We start from the raw sequence: 17,139 nt of genomic DNA on the forward strand, positions 1-17,139 counted from the left end.
TCCATGACTTGCACAGCAATGTCCAAAATCAATAGCATGACTTACTGTTTATCTTAAATTGTGTGATCTTGGTTACTTAATCTCTTTGGCTTCTATTTGTTTTTTTACATTATTTTATTTTAGAGACACTGTCTCACTTTGTTACCCAAGCTGGAGTGCAGTGGCATAATCATAGCTCATTGTAACCTTGAACTCCTGGGCTCAAATGATCCTTTCACTTCCTGAGTAGCTACTTCCTGAGTAGCTAGAACTACAGGTGTGTGCCACCATGCCCAACTAAGTTTAATTTTTTGTAGACAAAGAGTCTCCCTGTGTTGCCCAGGCTAGTCTTGAGCTCCTGGGCTCAAGTGATCCTCCCACTGTGGCCTCCCAAAGTGCTGGGATTGCAGGCATGAGCCATGAACCACACCTGACCTATTTAGTTGTTTCTGAAATAAAGAGGATGGAATTCAGTATGTTGTCATTTATCTTTAAGAAAAAATCAGATGAAATCTTACGGAGAAGCTTCAATATATAAAACACAAAAACAGAGCTACTCTCATTGAAGTTGGTATCCCTTCCAACCTTCCCCCTTTCCTCCCTACCCCACCTCCGTTGTACCTCCTTGAAACTTTTAGAACTCCAAGGAGCGTAATTTGAAGACTACTGGGTTTCTAAAGGTTTAACTCTTTTTTTTTTTTGAGACAGCGTCTCACTCTGTCGCTCAGGCTGGAGTGCAGTGGTGCAATCTCAGGTCACTGCAACCTTCACCTTCCAAGTTCAAGTGACCCTCCCACCTCAACTTCCTAAGTAGCTGGGACTACAGGCACACACCGCCACACCCGGCTAATTTTCGTGTTTTTTGTAGAGATGGGGTTTCCTTGTGTGGCCCAGGACTCAAATGATCTGCCTGCCTTGGCCTCCTAAAGTGCTGGGGTTACAGGTGTGAGCTACCACACCTGGCCCCTTGTACCTCTTAAGATGAAGTGACTTCTTTGAAATTACATCACTCTCAAATTGCACAGTTTTTGAATACGAGTAGAAGCGGTTTTGGTGTTACACTGGCTCTTGTGCTTTCCTTCTTTTAAGCAGTCCTTCTCTCAGGTTCCAAAACTTCCTTTCTTTATAACAGAGCCTATCCGCACACTATACAATGTCATTCACTCCAAGGACACTTGGCGTTCACTCAGTTTGCCACCGACCTCATGTTAGATAATTCTTACACAAATATTACCTCCTTGATTACATGTACCTTACTTTGATTTACCTCTCAAGTAGTGTTCGTTCTGTTCTCTGGGTTCTCTTGGCATTCCCCAAATCCCTTTATTATTTATTATTATTTTTGTAGAGATGGGGTCTTGCTGTGTTGCCTGGGTTGGTCTTGAACTCCTGGCCTCATCAATCCTCCTTCCTTAGTCTCTTGAGTTGTTGGGATTACAGGTGTGAGCCACTGCACCTGCCCAGATCCCTTTATTATGACCATTCATGTTTGATGAATAAATGAATGGTAGAATGAAAGAATGAATGAATGCATAGGTGGAGAATATATGTATTCTATAAATTTCATCTTACTACAGAAACTATAAAGTAGCAGGTAATTTTGCTCCAGCTCTTCTCATGTCGATGAAAAGAACCAAACCCTCTAAAATATATGAAGAGATTTATTCTGAGCCAAATATGAGTGACCATGGCCCGTGACACAGCCTTCAGGAGGTCCTGAGAACATGTGCCCATGGTAGTCGGGGCGCAGCTTGGTTTTATACATTTTAGGGAGACAAGAGACTTCAATCAAATACATTTAAGGAATACATTTGTTCCATCCAGAAAGGTGGGACAACTCGAAGGGGAGGGTGGGATTCCAGTTTATAGGTAGATTTAAAAATTTTCTGGTTGACAGTAGGTTGAGTTTATCTAAAGACCTGGGATCAATGGAAAGGAAAAGACTGGGTTATGATGATAAGAGGTTATAAACACTAAAGTTTTATCGTGCAGATGAAGCCTCTGGGTGGCAGGCTTCTGAGAGGATAGATTGTAAATGCTTCTTATCAGACTAAGTCTGTGTTGATGTTAAGGCCAGTGAGGTTTAATGAGTATATCTGAACCCCATTTCCCATCACGGCCTGAACCAGCCTCAGGTTAAATTTTAACAGTGCCCTGGATGAGAAGGAAGTCCATTCAGAAGGTTGGGGGGCCTTAGAATTTTATTTTTGGTTTACATTCATAGAGAACTGACCTTGATCTCCTTGGGAACTAAATGAGACAGGAACACTTTTCTCAACTGATCAGCAAGTATAGTTTGAAAGTTGGCTGTGTATACCTAGCACATGCTGGGAGTGGCAGAGACCCTAGAGAAAGTTTTATAAAATATACCTGCAGGAAGCTGGGCATAGTGGTGCACACTTGTAGTCCTAGCTATTCGAGAGGCTGAGGCAGCAGGAGGATCTCTTGAGATCAGGAGTTTGAGTCTAGCCTGGGTAATGTAGCAAGACCATGTCTCTAAAAAAAAAAAAAAAAAAAGGCCAGGTGTGGTGGCTCACACCTGTAATCCCAGCACTTTGGGAGGCTGAGGTGGGCAGATCACAAGGTCAGGAGTTCAAGACTAGCCTGGCCAACATGGTGAAACCCCGTCTCTACTAAAAATACAAAAAATTAGCTGGGCATGGTGGTGCGTGCCTGTAATCCCAGCTACTTGGGAGGCTGAGGCAGGAGAATCACTTGAACCCAGGAGGCTGAGGTTGCAGTGAGCCGAGATCATGCCACTGCACTCCAGCCCGGGTGATAGAGTGAGACTCTGTCTAAAAAAAAAAAAAAATTATATATATATACACACACACACACACACACACACACACATACATATAGACACACACGCCTGCAGGAACATGATGATTGATGATTGTGCTTTTGAATGTCAGACCATTCGTCAAATTTATTTAATCAAAATGATTCAAAATATTGAATCATGAAGTAATTAAAAAACCTGAGCCGCCTTCCTCACTCGCAATAAAAAAACCTTCAGAATTCAATGGGAAATAAACCTTTCTTTAAAGGTATGCTCAAAAAAAAAAAAAAAAAGAAAAGCCAAGTTACAGGAGAGCCATGTTGCACAACTCTGATTTCTGCAGGGTTTAATGGAAGTAGGTTGGAGCCTGTTCTGCTTCCTGCTGGTTTCCTTTCTGTATATTCAGTTCATCGTTGCCTCTCCCTGTTTACTTTATTCACATCTTTTTTGGTATCTCAGCCATATTATTTACCCAATTCATTTGTTCAGCAAATGTTTATCGAGTGTTTTCTTTGGAAGATCTGGTTTAGAAACCAGGCATATGGAGGTAAATAAAAATGGTCTGTCCCCAGGACATGCGAAACAGGCAATCATGAAATTAAAATAGTGTGATAAATGAGGTTATTGTGGTGTAAACAAGTGTATGGACACATATAGGAGATAGTGACTAACTACCTGGGAGGAAAGAAGTCTTTCAAAGACAAGATGACATTTGAATTGGGAATCAAAGAAGGAGAAGAAAGTGTGATGACCATGACAAAGGGAGCACCTCTTTATGAAGGAGTAGAGGAGAGAACAAAAGTTACTGTTTCAAAAAAGGTTGGTATACTTAGGACATGTGGAAATGGAAAGTACCTGGAGAATGTGATACAGTGAGATACTGAAGAGGGCCGTATTTCATACTAAGAAGTTTGGACTTTAACTTGTAATCAGTGGAAGATTTTCTAAGCAGGAAAGGGGCATTAATGAGTGCTTTAAGAAAAAAACTAGTAGTGTGTGGAAGGGTCTCAAGGCAAGAACATTTATTTAGGTTCTATTCATACTGTACAATTAGTAAATATCCCAGGTGATATGAGTGGGCAAGTTGGGAAACTTTTTTTGAGACAGAGTCTCACTCTGTCGCCCAGGCTGGAGTGCAGTGGCGCAATCTCGGCTCACTGCAAGCTCCGCCTCCCGAGTTCACACCATTCTCCTGCCTCAGCCTCCCAAGTAGCTGGGACTACAGGTGCCCGCCACCATGCCCGGCTAATTTTTTTGTATTTTTAGTAGAGACGGGGTTTCACCATGTTAGCCAGGATGGTCTCGATCTCCTGACCTCGTGATCCACCTGCCTTGGCCTCCCAAAGTGCTGGATTACAGGAGTGAGCCACTGCGCCCGGCCAAGGGAAACTTTTAAAAACAGAGCACTGGGCTGGGTGTGGTTGCTCACGCCTGTAATCCCAGCACTTTGGGAGGCGGGCGGATCACCTGAGGTCAGGAGTTTGAGACCAGCCTGGCCAACATGGCAAAACCCCGTTTTGCTAAAAATACAAAAATTAGCTGGGCATGGTAGCAGGCACCTGTAATCCCAGCTACTCGGGAGGCTGAGGCATGAGAATCACTTGAACCCAGGAGGCGGAGGTTGCAGTGAGCCAAGATGGTGCACTGCACTCCAGCCTGGGGGATAGAGTGAGACTCTGTCTCAAAAACAAACAAACAAACAAACAGCCCTGGAAGGCTGGGTGCAGTGGCTTTCGCTTGTAATCCCAGCACTTTGGGAGGCCAAGGTGGGAGGTTCACTTGAGCCCAGGAGTTAGTGACCAGCCTGGGAAATGTAGTGAGGCTGCATCTCTACAAAAAAATTCAAAAATTAGCCGAGCATGGTGGTACACGCCTGTAGTCCTAGCTCCTCAGGAGGCTGAGGTGGGCGGATTGCTCAAGCCCAGGTGGCAGAGGTTGCAGTGAGCTGAGATCATGCCTCTGCATTCCAGCCTGTGTGGCAGGGTGATACTTTGTCTTAAAAAACCAGAGCACTGGACGTGTACATCAGAGATGTAGTTTCTGGGACCTTTGCTACTAACTCGTGATCTTTTACAAGTTTCTTAGTTTTCCCATCTTGAAAATTGAGGGTTTGGACTAAATGATAATTGTAATTATTATTTTTTTAACAAACTTAAGATTTTATTGTCTTTATAATAAAAGAAAAGATGACACTTAGAACTGGGTCACTTGGCCCTTTCTCTTCTTATCTCCTCCCAGTTCAAAATGCTTGCATCTTTTAATAGCCAGCATTCTCTTAGATCTACAGTTGGGCTCAACGCACTCAAGCCTTAGCACAATCTTCTTTGTAGTTTTAGCCTTTTTCTGGAAAATCAGCTTAGTTTGCCCACCATAGTCACTCTGCTTCCTGTATAACACCGCTTTCCCTGGGCATACAGAGAATCCTTGCCCTTCTTGTACTGTGTCACTTTGCAGGTTTGGTGCTTGCTACACTTCTTACAGAAAGTCCTGCGGGTTTTAGGGATGTTCACCATGTTTGCGTGAGCGCTATTGGCACGGAAAGTAATTGTAATTCTTTCCGTAACTGTGCTTCTTAACAAACAAAAACTTTAACCTTGGCTGGGCCAAGGGGTTTGGGGTTTGGCCAAGATGGCGAAACCCCATCTCTACTAAAAATACAAAAATTAGGCTGGGCACAGTGGCTCACGCCTGTAATCGCAACACTTTGGGAAGCCGAGGAGGGCGGATCACCTGAGGTCAGGAGTTCAAAACCAGCCTGGCCAACATGGCGAAACCTCCTCTCTACTAATAATACAAAAATTAGCTGGGTGCGGTGGTGGGCACCTGTAATCCCAGCTACTTGGGAGGCTGAGGCAGGAAAATCGCTTGAAACTGGGAGGTGGAGGTTGCAGTGAGCTGAGATCACACCATTGCACTCCAGCCTGGGTGACAGGGAGACTCCATCTCAAAAAAAAGAAAAAAAAAAAAATTAGCCAGGTGTGGTGGCGTGCGCTTGTAGTCCCCGCTACTTAAGAGGTTGAGGCAGGAGAATCACTTGAACCCAGGAAGTAGAGGTTGCAGTGAGCCAAGATTGTGCCACTGCACTCCAGTCTGAGTGACAGAATGAGACTCTGTCTCAAAAAACAAAACAAAAAAACCCCTAAACCTTAATTAAGCGACTTTTCACTTACAATGGCTGTGACTTTTTCTGAGTGTTACTGACCCTTTGTAAAAGCAGGATTTCCTACTTTTGTTCTAGCATTTCTACTTTTTTCTATCTTAGTGTGAGTATATTTTCTACATTGTCTAAAGTACGTTTGGCAATTACTCCAAATTGCAACTGAATTATATTAAATTGAAGCAGTGTTCTTTGCCTTATGCCTGCTATTTACCCAGTATATTTTCTTGGTTTCTACAAAGGTAACAATGCCAGTTCTGCATTAATTTTTAATGAGCAGGAAAATCATATGAACATTCTAAAAACCATACGTAACTAACAGTATTCAAAATACATGATGACTGCAAATTTGCCAAAATTGCCCGTCACTACATGTCATCCCCTGTGAAGAGTAGAAAGGGGTGTTTGTTGGATGCTGACTTCAATTGCACTTACCTGAAACAGGCGCCAGTCATGTACCTGGGGAGATGCTGGTTACCCTTTTCTTCCTTTCAGAGAGTTATACCAAGAGATAAGAAACAATTAGCACTCCCTAATTTATTTATGTGATTGATGCTGTCCAGTGTGTTGGGAGTCATCTCTGGCTTGTTTTTCTTCTCCTGGACAAATGTGCTAACAGTAAGTTCTCCTGCTGTTTGCAGGAACCTGTGACGCATTATCTTCATTTAAGAGAGGAAGAGGCAGATAAAGCACATGGGAAGTTCATGGGCTTAAGAATTAGACAGGCTTGGGATTGCATTCTGGCTTCATGACATACTGAATTTGGGCAAGTAATTTAACCTCTTCAGTTTCTTCTGTGAAATAAATACAGTATCATCTGCCTTATGGGGATATTGTGAGAGGAGTATCCGTATTATCAAAGGTGCCTAGCAGTATCTGGCACCTGGTAGATAAGTCTACAAGTTTGTCAGTGTCTGAAGCTCCTTCTGCAGAACCTGAAACATATTGGATTCTTAATGAATATTCAGCATGACACAGTACATCTACTGTGATCAACAGAAGTGTATTGAATTAATGGTAAACAGTAAATGTTAATTTATTAATTGCTTTTTGAAAAATGTAAAACAAAGTTTTTGGTATCTGTTGCATTTTCAGAATTTCAACTATAATTGTTCTTTAAGTACTGCTCTGCAAATAGACTAGTAGAATTGTTAAGCATTAGGTAATTATTCCACAGTGGGGCAGAGAGAATAGAAATGTAATAGATATGAAATGATATGTTTTAAAAGCTTATTGGTTCTAACAATACATACTCCCATATTTAGATGTTACCACAGTTAATCAGATGTTACATACAACATAAATGTTACATATAATATGGTACCTATGTGCATGGGTGGCTAAATTCCACATACCAGATGATAAAGATTCTGTAATACTAGTACCTTCAGCTTTACCCAAGGGATTTGCCCTTATTGCCAGTAATATTATTAATATTTGGTTCATTCTCAGGTTTTATTTCAGAATTATACCTGTGATTATTGAGCATCTACTATTTGGCATTCTTTTTTCTTTTTTTCCAAGCCAAACTGTATCCCGCTTTATTAAAGATGCTTTCCATAAACAATCATGGTATTTCAGGCAGGACACGGGCAGACAGTGATTAAGAGTATACAACAATTTTCCTTTTTTTTTGAGACGGAGTTTTGCTTTTGTTGCCCAGGCTGGAGTGCAATGGCCTGATCTTGGCTCACTGCAACTTCCACCTCCTGGGTTCAAGCGATTCTCCTGCTGCAGCCACCTGAGTAGCTGGGATTACAGGCATGTGCCCCACGCCTGTCTAATTTTGTATTTTTAGTAGAGATGGGGTTTCACCATGTTGGTCAGGCTGGTCTCGAAATCCTGACTTCAGGTGATCTGCCCGCCTTGGCCTCCCAAAGTGCTGGGATTACAGGCGTGAGCCACTGTGCCTGGCCACAACAACTTTCAAACTCCCTTCTTCAGTAGACCAAAAATCAGAAAGCCACTCTCAAACCCAATGAAGTTTTCATCTGATGCTGTGAACAGGGAAAGTTTAGAGTGAGGGTTGACATTTCACATTTAGCGTATTGTTTAACAACTTTTCCCAGCCGACCCTGACTTTCAGGAAGTGAAATGAAAATGGCAGAATTTATCTGAAGAACCACTGCTCTTTTGACAGGTGCTGTCTCAGTGGCATCACTGGAAAGTCCAGATTGCCTGACACACTGGTAACTAATGATTGGGGGGGTCAGGTCTCAACAGATGTCTGGGTTTAAGGGAGTTAAGTCTCTGCTGAAAGATGGAAAGGGAGAGGAGGACGTAAAAACAAATTTGTTTTCCATACCACAAGGCTTTTGTGCCAAGGTGGCCATGTGTGTTAAAGTCAGGGAATCCCTCCTCCTGGGAGCAAAGAGGAACTGTCTCAAAACTAGAAGGGAAAGGTGTTTTCCCCACATTAGTCCAGCTTTGGATACATTCTATTAGTGACATATGGCTCTTCCCCCAAAAACAACAATGAAGTGTTCTGTGTGCTAACAACATAGCTTAAAAAAAAAAAAAAAAAAAAAAAGTAGGCTGGGCGCAGTGGCTCATGCCTGTAATCCCAGCACTTTGGGAGGCTGAGGCAGGTGGATCACCTGAGGTCAGGAGTTCAAGGCCAGCCTGGCTAACATAGTGAAACCCCATTTCTACTAAAAATACAAAAAATTAGCAGGGCGTGATGATGCACACCTGTAATCCCAGCTACTTGGGAAGCTAAGGCAGGAGAATTGCTTGAACCTGGGAGGCGGAGGGTGCAGTGAGCTGAGATTGCACCATTGCATTCCAGCTTGGGCAACAAGAGCGAAACTCTGCCTTAAAAAAAAAAAAAAAAAAGTGGCCAGGCGCAGTGGCTCATGCCTGTAATCTCAGCGCTTTGGGAGGCCGAGGCAGGTGGATCACCTGAGGTCAGGAGTTCGAGACAAGCCTGACCAACATGGTGAAACGCCATCTCTGCTAAAAATACAAAAATTAGCCAGGTGTGGTGGTGGTGCCTGCCTGTAATCCCAGCTACTCAGGAGGCTGAGGCAGGAGAATCGTGTGAACCCATGAGGCGGAGGTTGCAGTGAGCCAAGATCACGCCACTGCACTCTAGCCTGGGCGATAGAGTGAGAATTCATCTCAAAAAAAAAAAAAAAAAAGTAAAATGAAATTCTGCATTTTTTATAAAACTTGATAAAAAGTAGTATTTCAAACTACAGTCACCAGAAGTACACAGTTATAAAAAATGCACACACTTCACTTGGCATCTCCAGTACTTTCAGCTTTCTGTGCCCTGTCTGTTTTAGCATCTCCATTTTCTGCAAGGTTATTCCCCTCCTTGCCAGCATTAGCTTTTCCCTTTTTCCCTTTGGGTACCTTCTCTCCCTTCTTTGTAGGGGCCTTTTCAGGCTTGGGCTCTGGTGTTGGAGGAGCAGGTTTAGCAGACAACCTCATGGGTCTTCTCTGTGGTTCGTTCTTCACGTTGGCTTTATCTCCTTTAGCATCCCCTTCACCCTTTCTCTTGGGCATGGTGGTGGCGACGGTGGCAGGAGGTAAGCACTTGGCACAGGATGCAGTGGCGTGCAGGCTTTGGTCAGTCCGGGGTTCGTTCTCGCCTCTTCTTCACACTGCTCTCTATTTGGCATTTTGTATTCACAGAATACGTGATGACCAACAAATGGTTCTAGACAGATGATTTGTAAGTTTTAGACCTAGATCCCAACTGATTAAGGCCTTGTGTCCATGGGATCCCATTCCTCATTGGTTTTTCTGTTGTTAGAGCCATCTTTAGTAATTCACATGCTATTATGCAGAGTTAGAAAATGCATTATTTGCAATAGTGGGTTTTCTCTCACATTTTAAAATGGTCTCAGCCACAGAAAACTAATGAATGAGGGCCCTTGCTACTGCATATCTGTTAAGTAGATAGTCTGTTTTCACCCATATAGCTTATTTTGGGTTAACATTACTTATGATTTAAAATTGAAGAAGTAAAAATGTTATATTTGTTTGCAGTATTTCTGTATTTGAGGAAGTTGCAGTCATAACTTGATTTATGGGACTTCCTTCTGTGTTCATTTTTTAAGCTAGCTATAAAATGGTGAGAAACGTTGACCACGATGTATGTACTACTTAATACCTTCTTTGTTTAAAATGGCTGTGCAAATATTTTTCTTAGGCTTCTAAAAATATTAATATTTAAATGATTTGGGTAAATAGATGAGATATGGCATGATCTTTTAATATAGTAGTGTTTTCCTGCAATATTATGATCCATGGTTTTAATTACTAAGTGCATTGCTATAAATTTGCTAGGCCTTTACTTCCTAACTGGTCCTACTCTCAAAATTCATGGAGCAGGCTGGACACAATGGCCTGTAATCCCAGCACTTTGGGTGGCTGAGGGAAGCAAATCACTTGAGCTCAGGAGTTCAAGACTAGCCTGGCCAACATGGTAAAACCTCGTCTCTACTAAAACTAACAAACAAAAATTAGCCGGGCATGGTGATGTGCGCCTGTAGACCCAGCTACTCAGAAGGCTGAGGCTGGAGAATTGCTTGAACCTGGGAGGTGAGGTTGCAGTGAGCCGAGATTGTGCCACTGCACTCCAGCCTGGGCGACAGAGCGAGACTCCGTCTCAAGAAACAAAACAAAACCAGACCCACAAAAAGATTCATGGAACAAATTTTGAATTTATTGACAGCTGAATAATGAATTCAGGGTTCAAAATGATACTGCACTCTCCTTTTCTGGTTGTTTGCAAAATAGCAGCCATTTGTTGAACACCCTATGTGGCAGGCGGTTTACTGGATTATGTTTAACACTTTAAAAAATACTTCTGCAAAGTATTTTTTATAGATGAGTAATCTGAGTCTCAAAAACAGGTTAAATAACTTTTCCATGGTCACAGCTGGGAGAATAGCAGAGCTGGGTTTGAACCCAGAGCTGTGAATTTCCAAAGTCCCTTCTCTTAGAGTGCTTGCCCAGCACATTTAGTTATGTTATATATGTATTTTAATAATTATGTGTATGTTTTAATAAATTAGTTTTAGACTATTTTATAAACCCCTTGAGCTCACTTAAACAGCTGCGCTACATTTATTTTGAGTATTTTTCTTGTTTGGGAGTTTTTAAAAAATGATACTATAGGCTGGGTGCAGTGGCTTACGCCTGTAATCTCAGCACTTTGGGAGGCCGACGTGGGCAGGTCACTTGTGGCCAGGAATTTGAGACCATTCTGGTCAACATGGTAAAACCCTATCCCTACTAAAAACACAAAAATTAGCCAGGTGTGGTGGAGCATTCCTGTAGTCCCAGCTACTCAGGTGGCCAAGGTGTGAGAATTGCTTGAACCCAGGAGGCAGAGGCTGCAGTGAGCTGAGATTGCACCACTGCACTCCAGCCTGGGTGACAGAGTGAGACTCTGTTTCAAAAAAAAAAAGTATGGATTTCTATGTTATTCTTATATACTTAATTTATACAGTTGATTTATTTTCTTCTCTTCCAAATTAATTTCTACAAGAATGTTGGTTCATGCCAAGGGTTTCTTTATTCAGTATCTACTATTAAATATGTGACTGTTTTTCTGTATTAAGGCAGCATGATTACCCAACAAAATCTCTTACCCTTCCTCAAATGTAAATTCTGCCTGTTCAGCAGCAGCAGAAGCTCTGCATTGTTTTCTGTTGGAAGTGTGAGCTGAAGGGGACAGACATTCCTACTGCTTAGCGGGTGCACTAAACTGTGATTTGCCCTTGTTATATTATCAACGGCACAATATTTTTATGTTGCAGATGGCTGAGAGCTAGCAAGGAGAACTCAGGACCGTGATGGCTCAGTTTCCCACAGCTATGAATGGTAAGCGGCTTTGTGCTTGTGGCAAGATGAGGTTATAGATTTTTTTTTTTTTTGGTAGAGGCTTAAAATATTCATGTAGATAATTTTCCTTTAGCTTATAAATACAAAACTTGAAGTATTCTTGGAAAATATTTTGGAACACTGCATACGTCTTCTGTAAGAATATTATGTTGTAAATCCCATGACTATATTCTGGAACGTGTGTTTGCCATTGAGCAGTTAGGAATAACCAAAAGGTATATTGTGTTTGATTCATAAAACTGGATGACAAATAGCAGAGTGCTATAAGGTGAATATTAAAGGTATTTTGATAACATAACATGATTGTAAACCGATGAAGCCAATAAAGATTAATTTAGTAATATTTATGTAAGATTACGTTTTCCCTTTAGATAAGATTACGTATGCCTGCATACATAATTGTTTAATATGAAACATTTTAAAAGAAAGTGCTGGCTGGGTGTGGTGGCCCATGCCTGTAATTACAGCACTTTGTGATGCTGAGGAGGGAGATCACTTGAGGTCAGGAGTTCAAGACCAGCCTGGTCAACATGGTGAAACCCAGTCTCTACTAAAAATACAAAAACTAGCCGAGTGTGGTCATGGGCACCTGTAATCCCAGCTGCTTGGGAGGTTGAGGCAGGAGAATCACTTGAACCACCCGGGAGGTGGCAGTTGCAGTGAGCCGAGATAGTGCCACTACACTCCAGCCTGGGAAAGAGTGAGACTCCGTTTAAAAAACAAACAAACAAAAAAAAGAAAATGCGTAGGTAATTTGAATAATGAAAAGTTTTTAAAGTTTTGTTCTGATTGTAGCTTTAATTCTTTTCCCAAATACTAATTAACTACCCTTAATAGGTATTAAGTTACTGTGTTTGCATTATATTTTTAAATCACTAAAGAAATCTAGATACTGAGTTCTTAATTTTATGTTAAATTGTATTAGCTAATTGTAGATAAATATCAGGAAATAGAGAATAAACTCAATAATTCTTTATTATTTAAATTGAAAACAGTAATATTAAAGAGCATTTAAAAAAAAAAAAAGAGCATTTAAAAAAAGGAGGGAAGAATCACTATTCTCCCATCTTCACAAAGCAATTCTGTTTTGATGTTACCATCTAGTGTTAATCAGTTGTTTTTTAAACTTGTTTTCAGACATAGGACCAAATGATTACATTGTTAATAACGAAAATACGTGTTGTATATCTAAAGTTTTATGCCTCAGGATTCAGGAAAATCTTGGAGAAGTGAATTATTTTTATAAAAAGTAGAATCAAATTCTAATGCGTGGTCAGGTCCTGTGTCATTTAAGGATAGATTTGAAGTAAAGATTTTGTTGTTTTGTTTTTTACTTTTTCAGAACCTATTATTTAAGGGTTAATGTGAGTGTTGCTCCTATTGGGAAAATGGTGTGGGATTATAAACATTGATGCCACAGACAATTTTTAATAATTAAATAATTTTTCCATAATGATTGATACACGTAAGTTTAAAATTAGGGCAGTAATTATAGTAGTAACATGCTCTACTCAAGTTTGAGGATTTTTATGCCCCATACAAAGGAATTTGCATTAAACCGTTGAATTGTAAACTTCAGCCAACATGTTAATCAGGTTTATAAGCAAAATGAACATAAAGCAGTACAGTCCTGGTCCTTCTTTATTCTGCTTCTTCCATTCCATAAACATTTATATATCTACTTTGCAGTTCATTGCATTATATATAAAATATAACATTGAGAACAAATGGAATATTCAATAACAAAAGAATGATTATGTGAATAATCATCTAAAATGTTGGAAAATGCATTTAGAAGTGCTATATAGGCATACAGATAGTAATTTTTTTTAAACTTCTGAAGAATTAATTCCATATGTAGACTGTGGTACCTTCCTACTTAGAAGATTGACGATAATTAGACATATCTAATTTAAGTTCAATTCAGGGTTTAAGATGTTACTGAGAGCAGCATTCATGTATAGTACAAAACTTTGCTCTTCTAGTAATCCTGACATAGATTGTTAAATTGTTTTGATGCCCATTGCTATTGGGACTTGTCTGTAAGTATGCCTGTGTGAGAATGTATATGTGTGTGTGTGTGCATGTATGTGTATATGTGTGTGTGTAAAAACTGAGATGAGGCTACTTACTGAATGAGATCTAGCCTATAGTAGATGTTCTGTAAATGTGAAATTTTTTTCTTCACTGACTAGAAGAACTTGTTTGAAAGAGCCAGCAGGTGAGATGAGAATAAGCAGCAGAAATGTTTATGAAAATCCCATATTTTCAATATCAGTGATGAGTTGGGGGAAGTGGATAGAATTTTAATGTATTTCTCACATGATTATTACATATTGTAAAAGTTTGTTAGCTTTTTAGGGAAATATTAGACATCAACCCCCAAACTTAGATTTTTCTGCCTCTTCGGTAAGGCTTACAGATAAATATAGACTAAGATTGGGAGATTTTTACTTGAAGTTCAAAGTAACAAACTTTCGCCTCTTCAAAGGGTTCTGTTAGTTGATATATTTAAATAAGAAAGCCAGGATTGAATTAACTATTTTAAAATTGGCTTTGAACTACATGTATTGCCCAGTTTTCTTATTTCAGTGTTTTGTTTTTTTGAGACAGGGTCTCCACTCTGTTGCCCAGGTTGGAGCGTAGTGGTATGAACACAGCTCACTGCAGCCTCGACTTGCTAGATTCAAGCAATCCTCCTGCCTCTGCTTTCTGAGTAGCTGGGACCACAGGCATGAGCCACCACACCCAGCTAATTTTTAGATTTTTTGTAGAGATGGGGGTCTCACTATCTTGCCCAAGCTGGTCTTGAACTCTTGGGCTCAAGAAGTCCTCCCACCTTAGCCTCCCAAAGTGCTTGGATTACAGGCATGAGCCATCACACCTGACCAGTGTTATCTTTTTGTTCCTAGAAAATTCTTGGTGCATTAATACTTTATGTTTTAATATGATTAATTTTTTAAAAGGTTATTTGAACACTACTTAAAAATTATTCCTTGTTAAAATTCCTTAGAACATTTTTATTCTCTTGGTTACATTAATCATGATAATATGTAACCATGATTGTTGTGTGTGATTTTCTTGGCTGGTGGAGTCTCTTTAAAATATTAGAGTCTGTGAGTTCCTTTAAGGTGTTTATTTTTTTATTTTTTTATTTTTTGAGACAGGGTCTTGCTCTGTCAACCCAGCCTGGAGTAGAGTGGCATGAACATTGCTCACTGCAATCTCAACCTCCAGGCTCAAGCAGTTCCTTCTGCCTCAGCCTCCAGAGTAACTGGGACTACAGACATGTGCCACCATGACCAGCTACTTAAAAGAATTTTTTTTTTTAGAGATGGGGGTCTCACTATGTTGGCCAGGCTGGTCTCAACTCCTGGGCTCAAGTGATCCTCCTGCCTCAGCATTCTGAAGTGCTGGGCTGTGCCCAGCCAAGTGGTTCATTTTATTCATCTTTGTACCCCATAAATGTTTACCGAATGAATGAATATGAAGGTGTCAAGATTACTGATTGGAGACATGAGGAACTAAGCAGTAAACATAAACAGATGGATTGAGTTTAGCCCCTGTGAAAACACGTAGCCAAGGAAATGTGAGGAGATAGTAATAGATACAAGAAAGCATCATACTGTGATGAGCATTGGTGCATCAATCTTGATGCAGCAGAACTCTTTTGTCTTAGGATAGCAGTAGAATCCATCACTGCCTGGGGATCTATATATCCATGTATGTTAGAGCAGCTTTTTTTTTTTAATTTAATTTAATTTTATTTTATTTTATTTTTTTGAGATGGAGTCTCGCTCTGTCTCTCAGGCTGGAGTGCAGTGGCATGGTCTCTGCTCACTGCAAGCTCCGCCTCCTGGGTTCATGCCATTCTCCTCCCTCAGCCTCCCGAGTAGCTGGGACTATAGGCGCCCGCCACCACGCCCAGCTAATTTTTTGTATTTTTAGTAGAGATGGGGTTTCACCATGTTAGCCAGGATGATCTCAGTCTCCTGACCTGGTGATCCACCCACGTCGGCCTCCCAAAGTGCTGGGATTACAGGCGTGAGCCACCGCGCCCAGCCAAGCAGCTTTTAAGCCTTCCTAACCAAACTCTTCAGACTTAAAATAGTCTTAAGGTTTCTAACTAAAGAGCCTTAGTTTCAGGCTATTCCCTGAGAAAGATTTGAATGCTCTGACTTCTTTTTAATTATATTGTTCCCTAGGATTGGGTTGAATAAGGAAACTAATTTATTGAGCACTCTTAATATGGCAGGCATCTATTAGATGCTTTATATTTTTGTTTTAGTTTATTTTAAAGTTGGGTTTATTGGGGGTATAATTCACCCTTTTAAAGTACACAGTTTGATGAGTTTCTAAAACTATGTATAGTCATATAAATTAGGATATAAAACATTCGCATCACCTAAAACGTTCTCTGTACCCTTATACCTCCACCTTTAGCCACGTATTATTGGCAACCACTAATCAGATTTCTGTCCTTACAGTTCTGCCTTTTCCAGAATGTCATATAAATGGAATACACAATATGTAGCCTTTGGTGTCTGGCTTCTGTCACTTAGCAAAATATCTTTGTGATTCAGTCATAATGTTGCATGCATTTCTCCCACAATTTATTTATCCGTTCAGCCGTTCAGGTGCAGAACATTTGGGTTATTTCCAGGTTTTAGTGATTATGACTAAATCTGCTATAACCATCAGAGAACAGGTTTTTATGTGGAAATAGGTCTTCATTTCTCTTGAGTATTTACCCAAGAGTCTTTTGTTAATACACAAGAGTCTATGGTTGGGTCATGTGGAAATATATGTTTAACTTCATAAGAAATTGCCAAACTGTTTTCCAAAGTGACTGTCACATTTGCTTTCCCACCAGCATATATGAGTTGCGGTTGTTTGGCATCTTTATCAGCACTCCGTGTTTTTTTTTTAATTTTTAAAAAAAATTTTCAGACATGTTAATAGACATGTAGTGATACCTTTTTGTGGTTTTAATTTACATTTCCCTGATGATAGTGATATTGAGCATCTTGTCACATGCTTATTTGCCATCTGCATATCTTTGATGTGTCTGTTCAAATCTTTTGTTCCTTTTCTTTGGGGGGGGATTATTTTCTAATTTTTGAGTTGAATAGTTCTCTATATATGCTGACCTATATTTATTGAATTTGTTTTGTAAATGTTTTCTCTCAGCCTGTAGTTTGTCTTTTCCTTTTCTTAAGAGTGTCCTTTAAGAGAGTGGAAATTTTAGATTTTTATAAAGTCCAGTTTGTCAAAATATTTTAATGATTTTTGCCTTTTGTGTTCCAAAAAGTCATTGCATAATCCAAAATTACAAACATTTTTTTCCATATTTTCTTCAAGA

General features: G+C 40.2%; 2 protein-coding genes and 1 pseudogene across 13 annotated transcripts in view; 1 reads left to right on the forward strand and 2 right to left on the reverse strand.

Annotated features, from left to right (window-relative positions):
- ITSN2 (intersectin 2) overlaps nt 1-17,139 on the forward strand; it is a 158,389-nt gene that overhangs the window by 20,829 nt on the left and 120,421 nt on the right. For all 12 annotated transcript variants that reach the window (XM_054548300.2, XM_063713756.1, XM_054548302.1 and 9 more), the window contains exon 2: nt 11,693-11,756. In XM_054548300.2, the coding sequence (XP_054404275.1) occupies nt 11,729-11,756 (28 nt within the window). In that variant the 5' untranslated portion in view covers nt 11,693-11,728. The remainder of the gene's footprint in view (nt 1-11,692; nt 11,757-17,139) is intronic.
- On the reverse strand, nt 4,917-5,274 carry LOC112132024 (large ribosomal subunit protein eL42-like; annotated as a pseudogene).
- LOC100432343 (non-histone chromosomal protein HMG-17-like) lies at nt 9,156-9,428 on the reverse strand. The gene has a single exon (XM_054548305.1). The coding sequence runs from the start codon at nt 9,426-9,428 to the stop codon at nt 9,156-9,158; it is 273 nt and encodes a 90-aa protein (XP_054404280.1).

The sequence above is a fragment of the Pongo abelii genome, chromosome 12 (genome assembly GCF_028885655.2).
Source record: "Pongo abelii isolate AG06213 chromosome 12, NHGRI_mPonAbe1-v2.0_pri, whole genome shotgun sequence".
In the NCBI taxonomy this organism is placed as follows: domain Eukaryota; kingdom Metazoa; phylum Chordata; class Mammalia; order Primates; family Hominidae; genus Pongo; species Pongo abelii.

What these genes read in the sequence shown, in the direction of transcription:
- LOC100432343 (XM_054548305.1), bottom strand. Translation starts at nt 9,428, where the DNA reads ATGCCCAAGAGAAAGGGTGAAGGGGATGCTAAAGGAGATAAAGCCAAC.